Source organism: Seriola aureovittata, chromosome 13 (assembly GCF_021018895.1).
Source record: "Seriola aureovittata isolate HTS-2021-v1 ecotype China chromosome 13, ASM2101889v1, whole genome shotgun sequence".
Taxonomy (NCBI): domain Eukaryota; kingdom Metazoa; phylum Chordata; class Actinopteri; order Carangiformes; family Carangidae; genus Seriola; species Seriola aureovittata.
Genome location: NC_079376.1, coordinates 11015406 through 11027568, shown reverse-complemented (window position 1 = coordinate 11027568; position 12163 = coordinate 11015406). Strand labels below are relative to the sequence as shown.

The window sequence follows — 12163 nt, the reverse complement described above, 5'->3', positions numbered from 1 at the left end:
AAAAAGTGCACTTGTTATGCTAATACCAGTCAAAATGTAACAAAGGTTGTCATTGGCTTATAGCAACTGTAATTTCTTAACATTACATTATTAGTGAAACAGTAACACCGTGTTTATCACTTTGTACTTTGTTGTAAAAGCAATAGTTGAGGAGGATTTATAGCCACATCATTGGAGACAACTCCCTTTCTCCCCCTGTCTGTGATACAGTGTTAAAAACAAAGAGAAAAAAAGATCTACTGCATTGTGGGAAGTGTAGTTTTAGGCGGGTATAGTTAACTGAAATACTCCTCTTAAAAACGACAAGTACCACAATCCATTGCGCAAATAAATCAGACTTCCACGGTTGCGGCGTTTTGACAGCGACAGTCAGCGTCTGACCCACTCAGTAGATACTGCAGTCGGACACCACAACGTCAGTCTTGTTTCTTTGATCACTTTCGCTCCGCGTTAGGTCGTCGTTGACCGCTTCAAAGAATGTCCGACGGCGGGGGGACGGAGGAGAACTCCGGCACCATGGAGGTGTCTGCCGTTCAGACGGTCGCTGATACCTCGGTGCTGCAGAAGCACATTCGGAAACTGGTACCGCTGCTCCTGGAAGATGGCGGCGAGGCCCCGGCCTCCCTGGAAACCGCCCTAGAGGAGAAGAGCGCCGTGGAGCAGATGAGGAAATTTCTGGCCGACCCCCAAATTCACACTGTCCTGGTCGAAAGAAGTGCACTTAAAGGTACATTTAGCAAGGGGTGGTTAGCTAGCTAATCTGAAGAGAATACCAGGACTTTTTATTCAGTGTTTCATTATTATGAACACAACGTGTCTGTAGCTATGAAATTCATCACCAGAATTGCTTTTAAACTAAACAGCGTTGGCTAAATTAAAGGTTTATGTGGGTCAGTATTACTTGACAGCCGGGTAGATAACGATACCAATCTAGCTTGCTCCATCACATCGTTTGTAAGGTTACTACGCCACACCGGGTGGGGAGCAATAACACAAAGAAGGTGCTCAGTGTTGGCTATCTAATGACATGTTTAAGGTGTGATACATACAACTAAAGCCCCAGTTGAATTAACTGCTTCAATGCTATGTTGGTGTAGAATTTTATGTAAGTTAGCATTACCAATGCGTTTATGTCCAAGTCAGGTTAGTAAATGAATGGTGCTGTTCAAAAGAGAAAATGGCAAACACACAGTGCTTATGAAAGACAAAGCTCCCATTTAGAGATTAAAAAACGCCATAAGCTTCAAAATCATAGAAATTCAAAGAGAATGAATGCTTTGTCGTAATTACAAGTCATGTTGTATCCACCTTCCTGGGGTGTTATCATGCGAACCAGCCTGCGTCAATGAACACATTGTCTTCAGTTTCCTCCAGGAAAATCCAGGCCCGTTTGCCCTTACTCGTGTTTTTATGAGTCCTAAACCTTGATCTCTTGATATAGCACATGACCAGGCAGCCACACAGGCTGAGCCTGTAGGTTTTGGTTTTCCAGCCCCAGCCTATTCGTGTTGTTGAACTAAGAATACTAATGCTGCAATGCAGAGAGTGCAGTATCTGCAGATATCTATCTTTTCCTGCAAGCCATGACCTCACTTGCAAAGGATGGTAGGGACATAGATGGATGGAAACAGACCAGGCAGTCTAATTGCACTTGTCATCCTGCAACAACACGGCCCAGAAATAAATACATGAACTACACCCTTGTCTAGTTTCCAATTCTAATTTTTGTTTACCATTAGCAGCAGAGTAATTTTGTTGACCTTAACTAACTAAATACATGGTGAATAAGTTAAGAACAGAGCATATCTTAGTGCTCAGCCCGAGTGATATGGTGGTAATTAAATGTAAACACTGATAAAGTAATAGACAGTTTTTAATTGTAATAACTGGATATTGGAATTTTGCAAACACAAACATTCAATGATCATTATTTAATTTGGCTGTGCACAGAATATGGTTTTATGAATTTTCTGTTGACTCATTCAGACATTGATTTTTTTTTTTTAATTTGTTCTTCACACAGAGGATGTTGGAGATGAAGGAGAGGAAGAAAAAGAGTGCATCACTTATAACGTCAGCATTGACATACACTATGGGATCAAGTCCAACAGGTAAATTATGCATCTTAAGTGCTGAAGGGAGGTCTTACTTTCAGCCTTGCCATAGCATGCAATTGCATTTGTAAAATAAAAAAATGTTTATATGGAGTAAAGGAGGTTGCCTTTTCTCTATATTTAAGACATTTGTTTAATTTACTACAGGGCACTCAGCTTCCACTTTTCTTAATTCTGAACTGTGAATGCATTTATCCTCTCCTTCCCTCCAGCTTGGCTTTGATCAAGAGGACAGGAGTCATCGATGCAGACAAGCCCATATCAACCCAAGTTCGAGTTCTGACCTTGAGTGAGGATTCTCCCTACGAGACACTCCACTCTTTCATCAGCAATGCTGTCGCACCTTTCTTCAAGTCCTATATTCGCGAATCGGGCAAAGCAGACAGGTAATTCTCAGAATGTGTCTTACATTTTTGATGGTTTCAAAACCTGTGAAATTAACTTAATCACAAACTCGGCATTCAGTAGTAAAAGTGACACTGATGGAAAATTCCTCCAAAGCACTTAAATCTCTGTCATCACCCTGTAGAGATGGGGATAAGATGGCTCCCTCCGTAGAGAAAAAGATTGCTGAGCTGGAGATGGGACTTCTCCACCTGCAGCAGAACATTGAGATCCCTGAGATCAGCCTGCTCATCCACCCCATCATCACAAACATTGCCAAACAGTGCTATGAGCGTGGGGAGAAGCCCAAGGTCACTGACTTTGGCGACAAAGTGGAGGACCCAACTTTCCTTAACCAGCTGCAGTCTGGAGTCAACCGCTGGATCAGGGAGATCCAAAAGGTGAGAGCCAATTCATATTTCTGTCTCAAATTTAAAACAAAACAGTGTTCTTGTATTTCATATAATGGGTGTATTAGAAAATATTTTTCTCTCATACTCACCACTGGGTTTATTTGTCTATGACACCCATCCTTTCATCAGGTGACAAAGCTTGATCGTGACCCGGCTTCAGGCACAGCCTTGCAGGAGATCAGTTTCTGGTTGAATCTGGAAAGAGCCCTTAATAGGATCCAAGAGAAGAGAGAGAGCCCTGAGGTTCTGCTCACACTGGACATTCTCAAACATGGCAAACGTTTCCATGCTACTGTCAGCTTTGACACTGACACTGGTGAGTAACAGCCAGTCAAAACTTACTTAGTTTTTGTAAATTGTACTTTTATTTGCTCACAGTAGTTTCAACAATGAACATGTTTGCTTCCTCTACTTCTCACAGGTCTGAAACAGGCTGTGGAGACTGTCAATGACTACAATCCTCTGATGAAGGACTTCCCTCTCAATGACCTGCTCTCTGCCTCAGAGCTTGATAAGATTCGCCAAGCTCTGATGGCCATATTCACTCACCTGAAAAAGATTAGGAACACCAAGTACCCTATCCAGAGAGCACTGCGTCTAGTTGAGGCCATCTCCAGGGACTTGAGCTCCCAGCTTCTCAAGGTGTTGGGCACCAGGAAGCTCATGCACGTTGCCTATGAGGAATTTGAAAAGGTCGGTGTGGTTTGGCCTCTATTCATAAATGACCTTTTGTGCCTTTTCCCCCCAGAAGTACACATTTACGTTTAGCTGCTCAAAACATTATACATCCTCCTAAATTTCTTTTGAACTTCTGTGTGTACGCAGGTAATGGTGGCTTGCTTCGAGGTGTTCCAGACTTGGGAGGATGAGTATGAGAAACTCCAGGTGCTTCTGAGGGACATTGTAAAGAGAAAGAGAGAGGAGAACCTGAAGATGGTGTGGCGTCTGAGCCCTGCCCACAGGAAGCTCCAGTCCCGCCTGGACCACATGAGACGTTTCAGAAGGCAGCACGAGCAGTTGAGGGCTGTCATTGTCCGTGTGCTGAGGCCTCAGGTAGATATACTTTTTTTATTTTTTATTTTTTTTATAGACCAGAAAGGTTTTTTACAAGTTGCAGTCAGTGGCCTCACTTTAACTGACAAGCACATCTTGCCATTATTATAACATGAGCATTTAAATGTTCTATTATTGTAGAGATGTCTTATTTTATATGCGCACACACATAAAAATTATCTAACTTTTTGTATTCAGGTTTCTGCTGTGCCGCAGCATGCCCCTGGAGAGACAGTTGAGCCTCAAGATATGAAGGTAGCCGGAGTTCTCTTTGATGCGGCCGATGCCAACGCCATTGAGGAAGTCAACCTTGCATACGAGAATGTCAAAGAGGTTGATGGTCTGGATGTTTCAAAGGAAGGCATGGAAGCCTGGGAAGCTGCCATGAAGCGCTACGATGAGCGCATCGACCGGGTGGAGACCCGTATCACTGCCCGCCTGCGTGATCAGCTGGGAACCGCCAAGAATGCCAACGAGATGTTCCGCATCTTCTCCCGCTTCAATGCCCTGTTTGTGCGCCCACACATCCGCGGTGCCATTCGGGAGTACCAGACACAGCTCATCCAGCGTGTGAAAGATGACATTGAGTCACTGCACGACAAGTTCAAAGTGCAGTATCCTCAGAGCCAGGCCTGTAAGATGAGCCACGTCCGGGACCTGCCACCTGTGTCTGGATCCATCATCTGGGCCAAGCAGATTGACCGTCAGCTGACTGCATACATGAAGAGGGTGGAGGACGTTCTGGGAAAAGGCTGGGAGAACCATGTGGAGGGGCTTAAGCTGAAGCAGGATGGAGATAGCTTCAGGGCTAAGCTCAACACTCAAGAGATATTTGATGATTGGGCTCGCAAGGTATGGAGTTGTACAAAGACATAAATATAGTACATTGTATTAATTTGCCATTTTTTCAAATATTTTAAAATTGATTTGAAACTTATTTCTGCATGTTTGACACTGCATGTTTTTATTTATTTTTTTTGCTAACTGTCCCTCAGTTTTTAAACATTTGTCACCCCTCTCTGTTGTAAATCAGGTGCAGCAGCGTAACCTTGGTGTGTCTGGCCGCATCTTCACCATTGAGAGCACTCGTGCCCGCGGCCGCACAGGAAACATGCTCAAGCTTAAAGTCAACTTCCTGCCAGAGATCATCACCTTGTCCAAAGAGGTCCGCAACCTCAAGTGGCTGAGCTTCCGCGTTCCTTTGGCCATCGTCAACAAAGCCCACCAAGCTAACCAGCTGTACCCATTTGCCATCTCTTTGATCGAGAGCGTTCGCACCTACGAGCGCACTTGTGAGAAGGTGGAGGAGAGGATATCTATCTCCCTGCTGGTGGCTGGACTTAAGAAAGAAGTTCAGGCTCTCATTACTGAAGGCATCACTCTAGTCTGGGAGTCCTACAAGCTCGATCCATATGTTCAGAGGTTGGCTGAGACCGTCTTCAACTTCCAAGAGAAGGTCGGTGTGGAGATGTCACCGTTCAGTAGCATACATCTAGAATAAATACAGATTTGCTTCAAGCTGTCACTTTGGAGTTAAACGACAAATGTTTAATCATTCCAAACAAGTTAATTTTGTTCTTTTGTATGTTGTTCCCAGGTGGATGACCTCTTACTGATTGAGGAGAAAATAGATCTGGAGGTTCGCTCTTTGGAGACTTGCATGTTTGACCATAAGACCTTCTCTGACATCCTCAACCGAGTACAAAAGGCAGTGGATGACCTCAATCTGCACTCCTATTCCAACCTGCCCATCTGGGTCAACAAGCTTGACATTGAGGTTGGTACCACAAATTAGCCACAAGACAAAGATTAACTGTTGTTCTCATTCAGTTACATATTGAATGTAGTGAGTCAGAATGGAAATGCACTGAATATTTGAACCATTGTTTCTACTCACGTGGATGGTTTTTAAACGGCACTGATTTTTGTTTTGTTACCTTAGATTGAACGCATCCTGGGAGTGCGTTTGCAGGCTGGCCTCAAGGCCTGGACCCAGGTGCTCCGAGGCCAGGTGGAGGACAAGGCTGATGTGGACATGGACACAGAAGCTCCACAAGTGAGCCACAAACCTGGAGGCGAGCCTAAGATCAAGGTAAGCATCGTGAATAGTGACTTTGTATTTATTTATTTTTTTTTATGTTTATACATTACCTCTAAAACCTGAGGTACTTTTGCATACCTGGACAGAGCTGACCATTTTATTACTTTTTATCCCCAGAATGTTGTCCATGAGCTGAGGATCACTAACCAGGTCATCTACCTGAACCCACCAATTGAGGACTGTCGTTACAAGCTCTACCAGGAAATGTTTGCCTGGAAGATGGTCATCCTTTCCCTTCCCAGAATCCAGAGCCAGAGATACCAGGTAGAGACCCTTTAAGTAGTAGGGATCAGATTCACACTTCACAAAACCAGTATAAAAACATATGGATGTGACATCCTGTTGCACTTGTGCCGTTGCTTTTATTTAAAAACGATTGTTCTTCCTCACTAGGTGGGCGTCCACTACGAGTTGTCAGAGGAGGAGAAATTCTACAGAAATGCTCTGACCAGAATGCCAGATGGCCCTGCAGCCTTAGAGGAAGCCTATAATGCTGTCGAAGACATTGTCAATGAGGTGGAGCAGTACGTCAAGGTAACAGCCTCATCGGTTTAAGAGCACATGAGCAATGTGTTATTATACTTTAATTACGCTCCTGGTTGGACTGCTTGATGACTGTGAAACATTTTATTTTAGTGCTTGCATTATCTGGTTTCTTTCTATATGTGCATAAGTTTTAAAATATTCCTCTTTCAGTCATTGACTTCTCTTTGTTGGCTCTGTCCAGGTGTGGCTGCAGTACCAGTGCTTGTGGGACATGCAAGCAGAGAACATCTACAACCGTTTGGGTGAAGATCTCACCAAGTGGCAGGCTCTGCTGGTCCAGATCCGGAAAGCACGAGGAACATTTGACAATGCAGAGACACGGAAAGAGTTTGGACCTGTGGTCATTGACTATGGCAAGGTAATGATGACTTAGTTCTCGGCTTTGTATTTGATACAAGAGAACCTTTATTACAAAAATGACAGTCCCAGATAAAATCTTTTATTTTTGTATTTCTAACCATTTTTAAGGGAATAGGGAAGTCTCCTCTACATAAGCCCATTGTTGATGCAAATTAATTGTATTAATTGTGTTGCAATGTAATTAAATTACAATGCATTGTTATGTTAAAAAATGTTTTTATGCACAAATGGAATTCTTACTTAATGTTTATTTGTCCCTGACAACAGGTCCAGTCCAAGGTTAACTTGAAGTACGACTCCTGGCACAAAGAAGTCCTCAGCAAGTTTGGACAGATGCTTGGCCAGAACATGCAGGACTTCCATGCCCAGATCTCCAAGGTAACACGTGATATTATTGAGAAATTACTGTGTGTCTTTTAACCAGTTTTGGTAACATTAATTTCAAAGACACTGATATGACGATTATTCTGTGAACTATATTTTTTTTAATCAACTTTCAACAACTTCAACAAGAACTTTTTCTTTTTCTGTTCCCTCACTAGTCCCGTCAAGATCTGGAGCAACACTCTGTGGACACAGCCAGCACCTCAGATGCTGTTAACTTCATAACATATGTCCAGACCTTGAAGCGCAAGATCAAACAGTTTGAGAAAAATGTGGATGTAAGTGCTCTGAAACATTCAGTATCCTTTCCTTCAGGCCTTTGTATAACGGCATGCTTTAAGGACAGTTTTGAGTTGTAATCCGATTCTCTCTCCTTTATCTCCAGTTGTTCCGCAATGGGCAGCGTTTGCTGGAGAAGCAGAGATTCCAGTTCCCTCCTTCTTGGCTCTACATTGACAACATTGAAGGTGAATGGGGGGCCTTCAGTGACATCATGAAGCGCAAGGATACTGCTATCCAGCAGCAGGTGGCCAACCTACAGATGAAGATTGTCCAGGAGGACAAAGCTGTGGAAAACCGCACCACTGACTTGCTCAATGACTGGGAGAAGACCAAACCAGTTGCTGTAAGAGAAATTGAGTCATCTTATTATATTTGGAGTACAGTGTAATACAGTCACACCTAGCGTTTTTTGGTTACTGCTCACATTTAAAGTAGAATTAAGTGCACACATATTTTAATGTGACTTTCAATCACCTGAGATAATTTTATCAAATGTCTTCTGCTCCATCAGGGTAGCCTGCGTCCGGAGGAGGCTCTTCAGTCTCTGACCATCTATGAAGGCAACTTTGGCCGTCTGAAGGTTGAAAGAGAGAAGTGTGCCCGTGCCAAAGAGGCCCTGGAGCTCACTGATACTGGCCTGCTGAGCGGCAGTGAAGAGAGGGTCCAGGTAATGCATGCACACATTCATATAAAACTTTAAGTCATTATTTGAAGATCAAATTATGCATGGGTTTCTAGCTCTAACTGTTATACCTCTTCTGAGACAAGAGAGATGACTAAGTAAATACTTTTTGGGCTCCTTTTCTTTCTTTGTGGTGATTTATAGGTGGCACTGGAGGAGTTGCATGACCTGAAGGAGGTGTGGTCAGAGCTGTCTAAGGTTTGGGAGCAAATCGACCAGATGAAAGAGCAGCCTTGGGTGTCCGTACAGCCTCGCAAGGTAAGAAACTACAGTAATCATTCAGATTACTCAACCTCTTTTGTATATTTGTGAAATGATCTTGTATATACCTGTCCTTGTGTTTCTGTTATGTGATTGTAGCTTCGTCAGACCCTGGATGGTCTTCTGAACCAGCTGAAGAACTTCCAAGCAAGACTGAGACAGTATGCTTCCTATGAGTATGTCCAGAAGCTGCTTAAAGGATACCTGAAGGTCAGGCATCAAGTTTTTCCCACGGAGCACAAATTTAACCTAAAAATACAATAATGGTTTATTAAATTCCTTGCCTATTCCTTTCTCTCACTAGGTCAACATGTTGGTGATTGAGCTGAAATCAGAGGCTCTCAAGGACCGCCACTGGAAGCAGCTGATGAAGCGTTTGCATGTGAACTGGGTCCTGTCGGAGCTGACTCTGGGACAGATCTGGGATGTGGATCTGCAGAAGAATGAGATGGTGGTGAAGGATGTTCTCCTGGTAGCCCAGGGAGAAATGGCTCTGGAGGAGTTCTTAAAACAGGTGAAGAGGAAGGGTCCTCAAGAGATTATGCAGTGTAACTGTAATGCTTATAGGGGGCAGTTTACATTTTTTATCTACAGCTTCCAATCCAGATAATTACAAATGACTCGAATGTTTGTAGAACTTTATTATAATTCTGTGTTTGCTGGTTCTCAGATTCGTGAAGTGTGGAACTCGTATGAGCTCGACCTGGTGAACTACCAGAACAAGTGTCGTCTGATTAGAGGCTGGGATGACCTCTTCAACAAGGTCAAAGAACACATCAACAGCGTGTCTGCCATGAAGTTGTCTCCATACTACAAGGTAAACAGTTAGTGTTCTCTTCATTGACACAACAGTTTAAGACTGTACAAATATTTCATTTTTTCTGAGCTCCATCATCACCGTGCTCTTTTTCTCCCAGGTGTTTGAGGAAGACGCTCTGAGCTGGGAGGATAAGCTCAATCGCATCATGGCTCTGTTTGACGTTTGGATTGATGTCCAGCGTCGCTGGGTGTACCTGGAAGGCATCTTCACAGGCAGCGCTGACATCAAACATCTGCTGCCAGTAGAAACCCAGAGATTCCAGAGGTAAGTGAAGGACCCTTTTTATTAAAAAAAAGAGAAAAGAATTTATTTATAAATTTAAGCAGTCATGTCAACATTCAAAGTAGTGATAAGAGACAACCTTGAGGAAACATATTGGTACTCCCCTCCGTTTACTCTTTTCTTCTATAAAATTAACATAATTTGTCTGTTTGTTTTTATTCCACAGTATCAGCACAGAGTTCTTGGCACTGATGAAGAAGGTGACAAAGTCTCCTTTAGTGATGGATGTGCTGAACATACAGGGAGTACAGAGGTCCCTGGAGCGTCTGGCTGACCTTCTCGGAAAAATCCAGAAAGCTCTTGGAGAATACCTGGAAAGGGAGAGATCCTCATTCCCCAGGTATGAAGATGACACTGGATATGTATTGTTCTAGTTGTGCAGTAAGTTGATTCATGCATTAATTTATGGTTCTTTTTGTTGACAGGTTCTACTTCGTAGGAGATGAGGACCTGCTTGAGATCATAGGTAACAGCAAGAATGTGGCCAAACTGCAGAAGCACTTCAAAAAAATGTTTGCTGGTGTCTCCAGCATCCTGCTCAACGAGGACAACACTGAGGTGTTGGGAATCTCCTCCCGGGAGGGTGAAGAAATTTTCTACAAGACACCAGTGTCCATCACAGAGCACCCCAAGATCAACGAGTGGCTGACGTTGGTGGAGAAGGAGATGAGGGTGACTCTGGCCAAGCTGCTAGCTGAGTCTGTCACAGAGGTCACAGCCTTCAACAAGGGCACAGCCATTGACTTGAGCCAATACATCAATTGGATTGACCGTTACCAGGTTGGCATTGAGAGCATTCCCCATATATTTTATAGATGTATAAATCTGGCAACATGTTTGCAAAATTTCACTTATCTGTTTCCTCCGTCCACAGGCCCAGCTGGTGGTCCTGTCCACCCAGATTGCCTGGTCTGAGAACATCGAATCTGCATTGACCACCATCGCTGGTGGTGGGGACATGTCGCCTATGCAGGGAGTGCTGTCAAATGTGGAGGCCACCCTCAATGTGTTGGCTGACACTGTGCTGATGGAGCAGCCCCCACTCCGAAGGAGGAAACTGGAGCACCTGGTCAGTGGGATTTTTTTAAAAAGTATCCTTTCTTTTAAAATAATATTTGTATAATGAAAACTCTCTGAAGTCAATCTTCTGTTCCCTGTTAGATCACTGAGCTGGTGCACCAACGTGATGTGACCAGGACTCTCATCAAGAACAAGATCGACAACCCCAAGTCCTTCGAGTGGCTCAGTCAGATGCGCTTCTACTTTGACCCCAAGCAGACAGATGTCCTGCAACAGCTCTCCATTCAGATGGCCAATGCCAAGTTTAACTATGGCTTTGAGTACCTGGGTGTCCAGGACAAGCTTGTCCAGACCCCTCTGACAGACCGTTGCTATCTGACAATGACTCAGGCTCTGGAGGCCCGCCTTGGAGGATCACCATTTGGTATGAAAATTGAATGTGGCATATTTTCTTGCACACAAAAAATGGGGAATTAACTGTTAAGAAAAGTACAGTTTTACATAGAAAAACACTGAACTTCACTGAGTTTGTCTTGTCATCTAGGTCCTGCTGGCACAGGAAAGACAGAGTCTGTGAAAGCCCTTGGTCACCAGCTCGGCCGCTTTGTCCTGGTCTTTAACTGTGATGAGACATTCGACTTCCAGGTACATGACTCTTCTCAGATTCTTCATTCTTTGGCTAGACACAAAAACACCACCACAAAAGATCAGTATAGCTCTGTTGTTTTTACAGGATTTTGTTCTCATATTAATGATTTAACACACTTATCTCTTTTGTTGATTTCCTCTTTTTGTAGGCTATGGGTCGTATCTTCGTGGGTCTGTGTCAGGTGGGAGCTTGGGGCTGCTTCGACGAGTTCAACCGTTTGGAGGAGAGAATGCTGTCTGCCGTCTCCCAGCAGGTCCAGTACATCCAGGTGGCCTTGAGAGAGCACAGCAACCCAAACAGAGACAGGAGTAAGTATTATATGAATGGGAACTGGGATGTCATAATCAGTAAGGAGACTGTACACTACAGAGGAAAGAATTTAAAGCATAAAATTCAGATGAGAGGCAGCAAATAAGTGTCTCACCAGCAGTTATAATTCTGCATGAGAGCTACAGTGTAAATAAGATATCATCTATCCCCCTCTCAGGTGTGCCCGTCACCACAGAACTCCTGAACAAGCAGGTGAAGGTGAGCCCAGACATGGCCATCTTCATCACCATGAACCCTGGCTACGCTGGTCGTTCCAACCTGCCTGACAATCTGAAGAAGCTCTTCCGCAGCTTGGCCATGACCAAGCCTGACCGCCAGCTGATCGCACAGGTCATGCTCTACTCTCAAGGTTTCCGCACTGCTGAGATCCTCGCTAAGAAGATTGTGCCCTTTTTCAAGTAAGTACTAACAAAAGTCAAAATACCTTTCAGAGGATATTCAGGGGTCTTGCTTCTGTGAATTAATCTCTTGCCTCTTATTTC

At 43.8% G+C, this 12163-nt stretch overlaps 1 protein-coding gene across 2 annotated transcripts in view; it reads left to right on the top strand.

Moving 5' to 3' along the window:
- Nucleotides 1–362: 362 nt before the first annotated feature.
- The window catches only part of dync1h1 (dynein, cytoplasmic 1, heavy chain 1), a 28024-nt gene continuing 16223 nt past the window's right edge, over nucleotides 363–12163 (top strand). Inside the window, exons 1-30 of one of the 2 annotated variants that reach the window (XM_056394211.1) lie at nucleotides 363–727; nucleotides 2024–2111; nucleotides 2327–2500; nucleotides 2644–2899; nucleotides 3041–3227; nucleotides 3333–3604; nucleotides 3737–3964; nucleotides 4163–4816; nucleotides 4998–5420; nucleotides 5562–5741; nucleotides 5907–6056; nucleotides 6183–6329; nucleotides 6459–6599; nucleotides 6793–6969; nucleotides 7239–7349; nucleotides 7514–7633; nucleotides 7741–7980; nucleotides 8149–8304; nucleotides 8464–8577; nucleotides 8680–8790; nucleotides 8885–9094; nucleotides 9251–9397; nucleotides 9498–9664; nucleotides 9849–10022; nucleotides 10108–10462; nucleotides 10557–10751; nucleotides 10844–11126; nucleotides 11247–11347; nucleotides 11500–11659; nucleotides 11839–12079. In XM_056394211.1, coding sequence (XP_056250186.1) covers nucleotides 478–727; nucleotides 2024–2111; nucleotides 2327–2500; nucleotides 2644–2899; nucleotides 3041–3227; nucleotides 3333–3604; nucleotides 3737–3964; nucleotides 4163–4816; nucleotides 4998–5420; nucleotides 5562–5741; nucleotides 5907–6056; nucleotides 6183–6329; nucleotides 6459–6599; nucleotides 6793–6969; nucleotides 7239–7349; nucleotides 7514–7633; nucleotides 7741–7980; nucleotides 8149–8304; nucleotides 8464–8577; nucleotides 8680–8790; nucleotides 8885–9094; nucleotides 9251–9397; nucleotides 9498–9664; nucleotides 9849–10022; nucleotides 10108–10462; nucleotides 10557–10751; nucleotides 10844–11126; nucleotides 11247–11347; nucleotides 11500–11659; nucleotides 11839–12079 — 6212 coding nt within the window. In that variant the 5' untranslated portion in view covers nucleotides 363–477. The remainder of the gene's footprint in view (nucleotides 728–2023; nucleotides 2112–2326; nucleotides 2501–2643; nucleotides 2900–3040; nucleotides 3228–3332; nucleotides 3605–3736; nucleotides 3965–4162; nucleotides 4817–4997; nucleotides 5421–5561; nucleotides 5742–5906; nucleotides 6057–6182; nucleotides 6330–6458; nucleotides 6600–6792; nucleotides 6970–7238; nucleotides 7350–7513; nucleotides 7634–7740; nucleotides 7981–8148; nucleotides 8305–8463; nucleotides 8578–8679; nucleotides 8791–8884; nucleotides 9095–9250; nucleotides 9398–9497; nucleotides 9665–9848; nucleotides 10023–10107; nucleotides 10463–10556; nucleotides 10752–10843; nucleotides 11127–11246; nucleotides 11348–11499; nucleotides 11660–11838; nucleotides 12080–12163) is intronic. The other variant, XM_056394210.1, reaches the window with a different exon arrangement.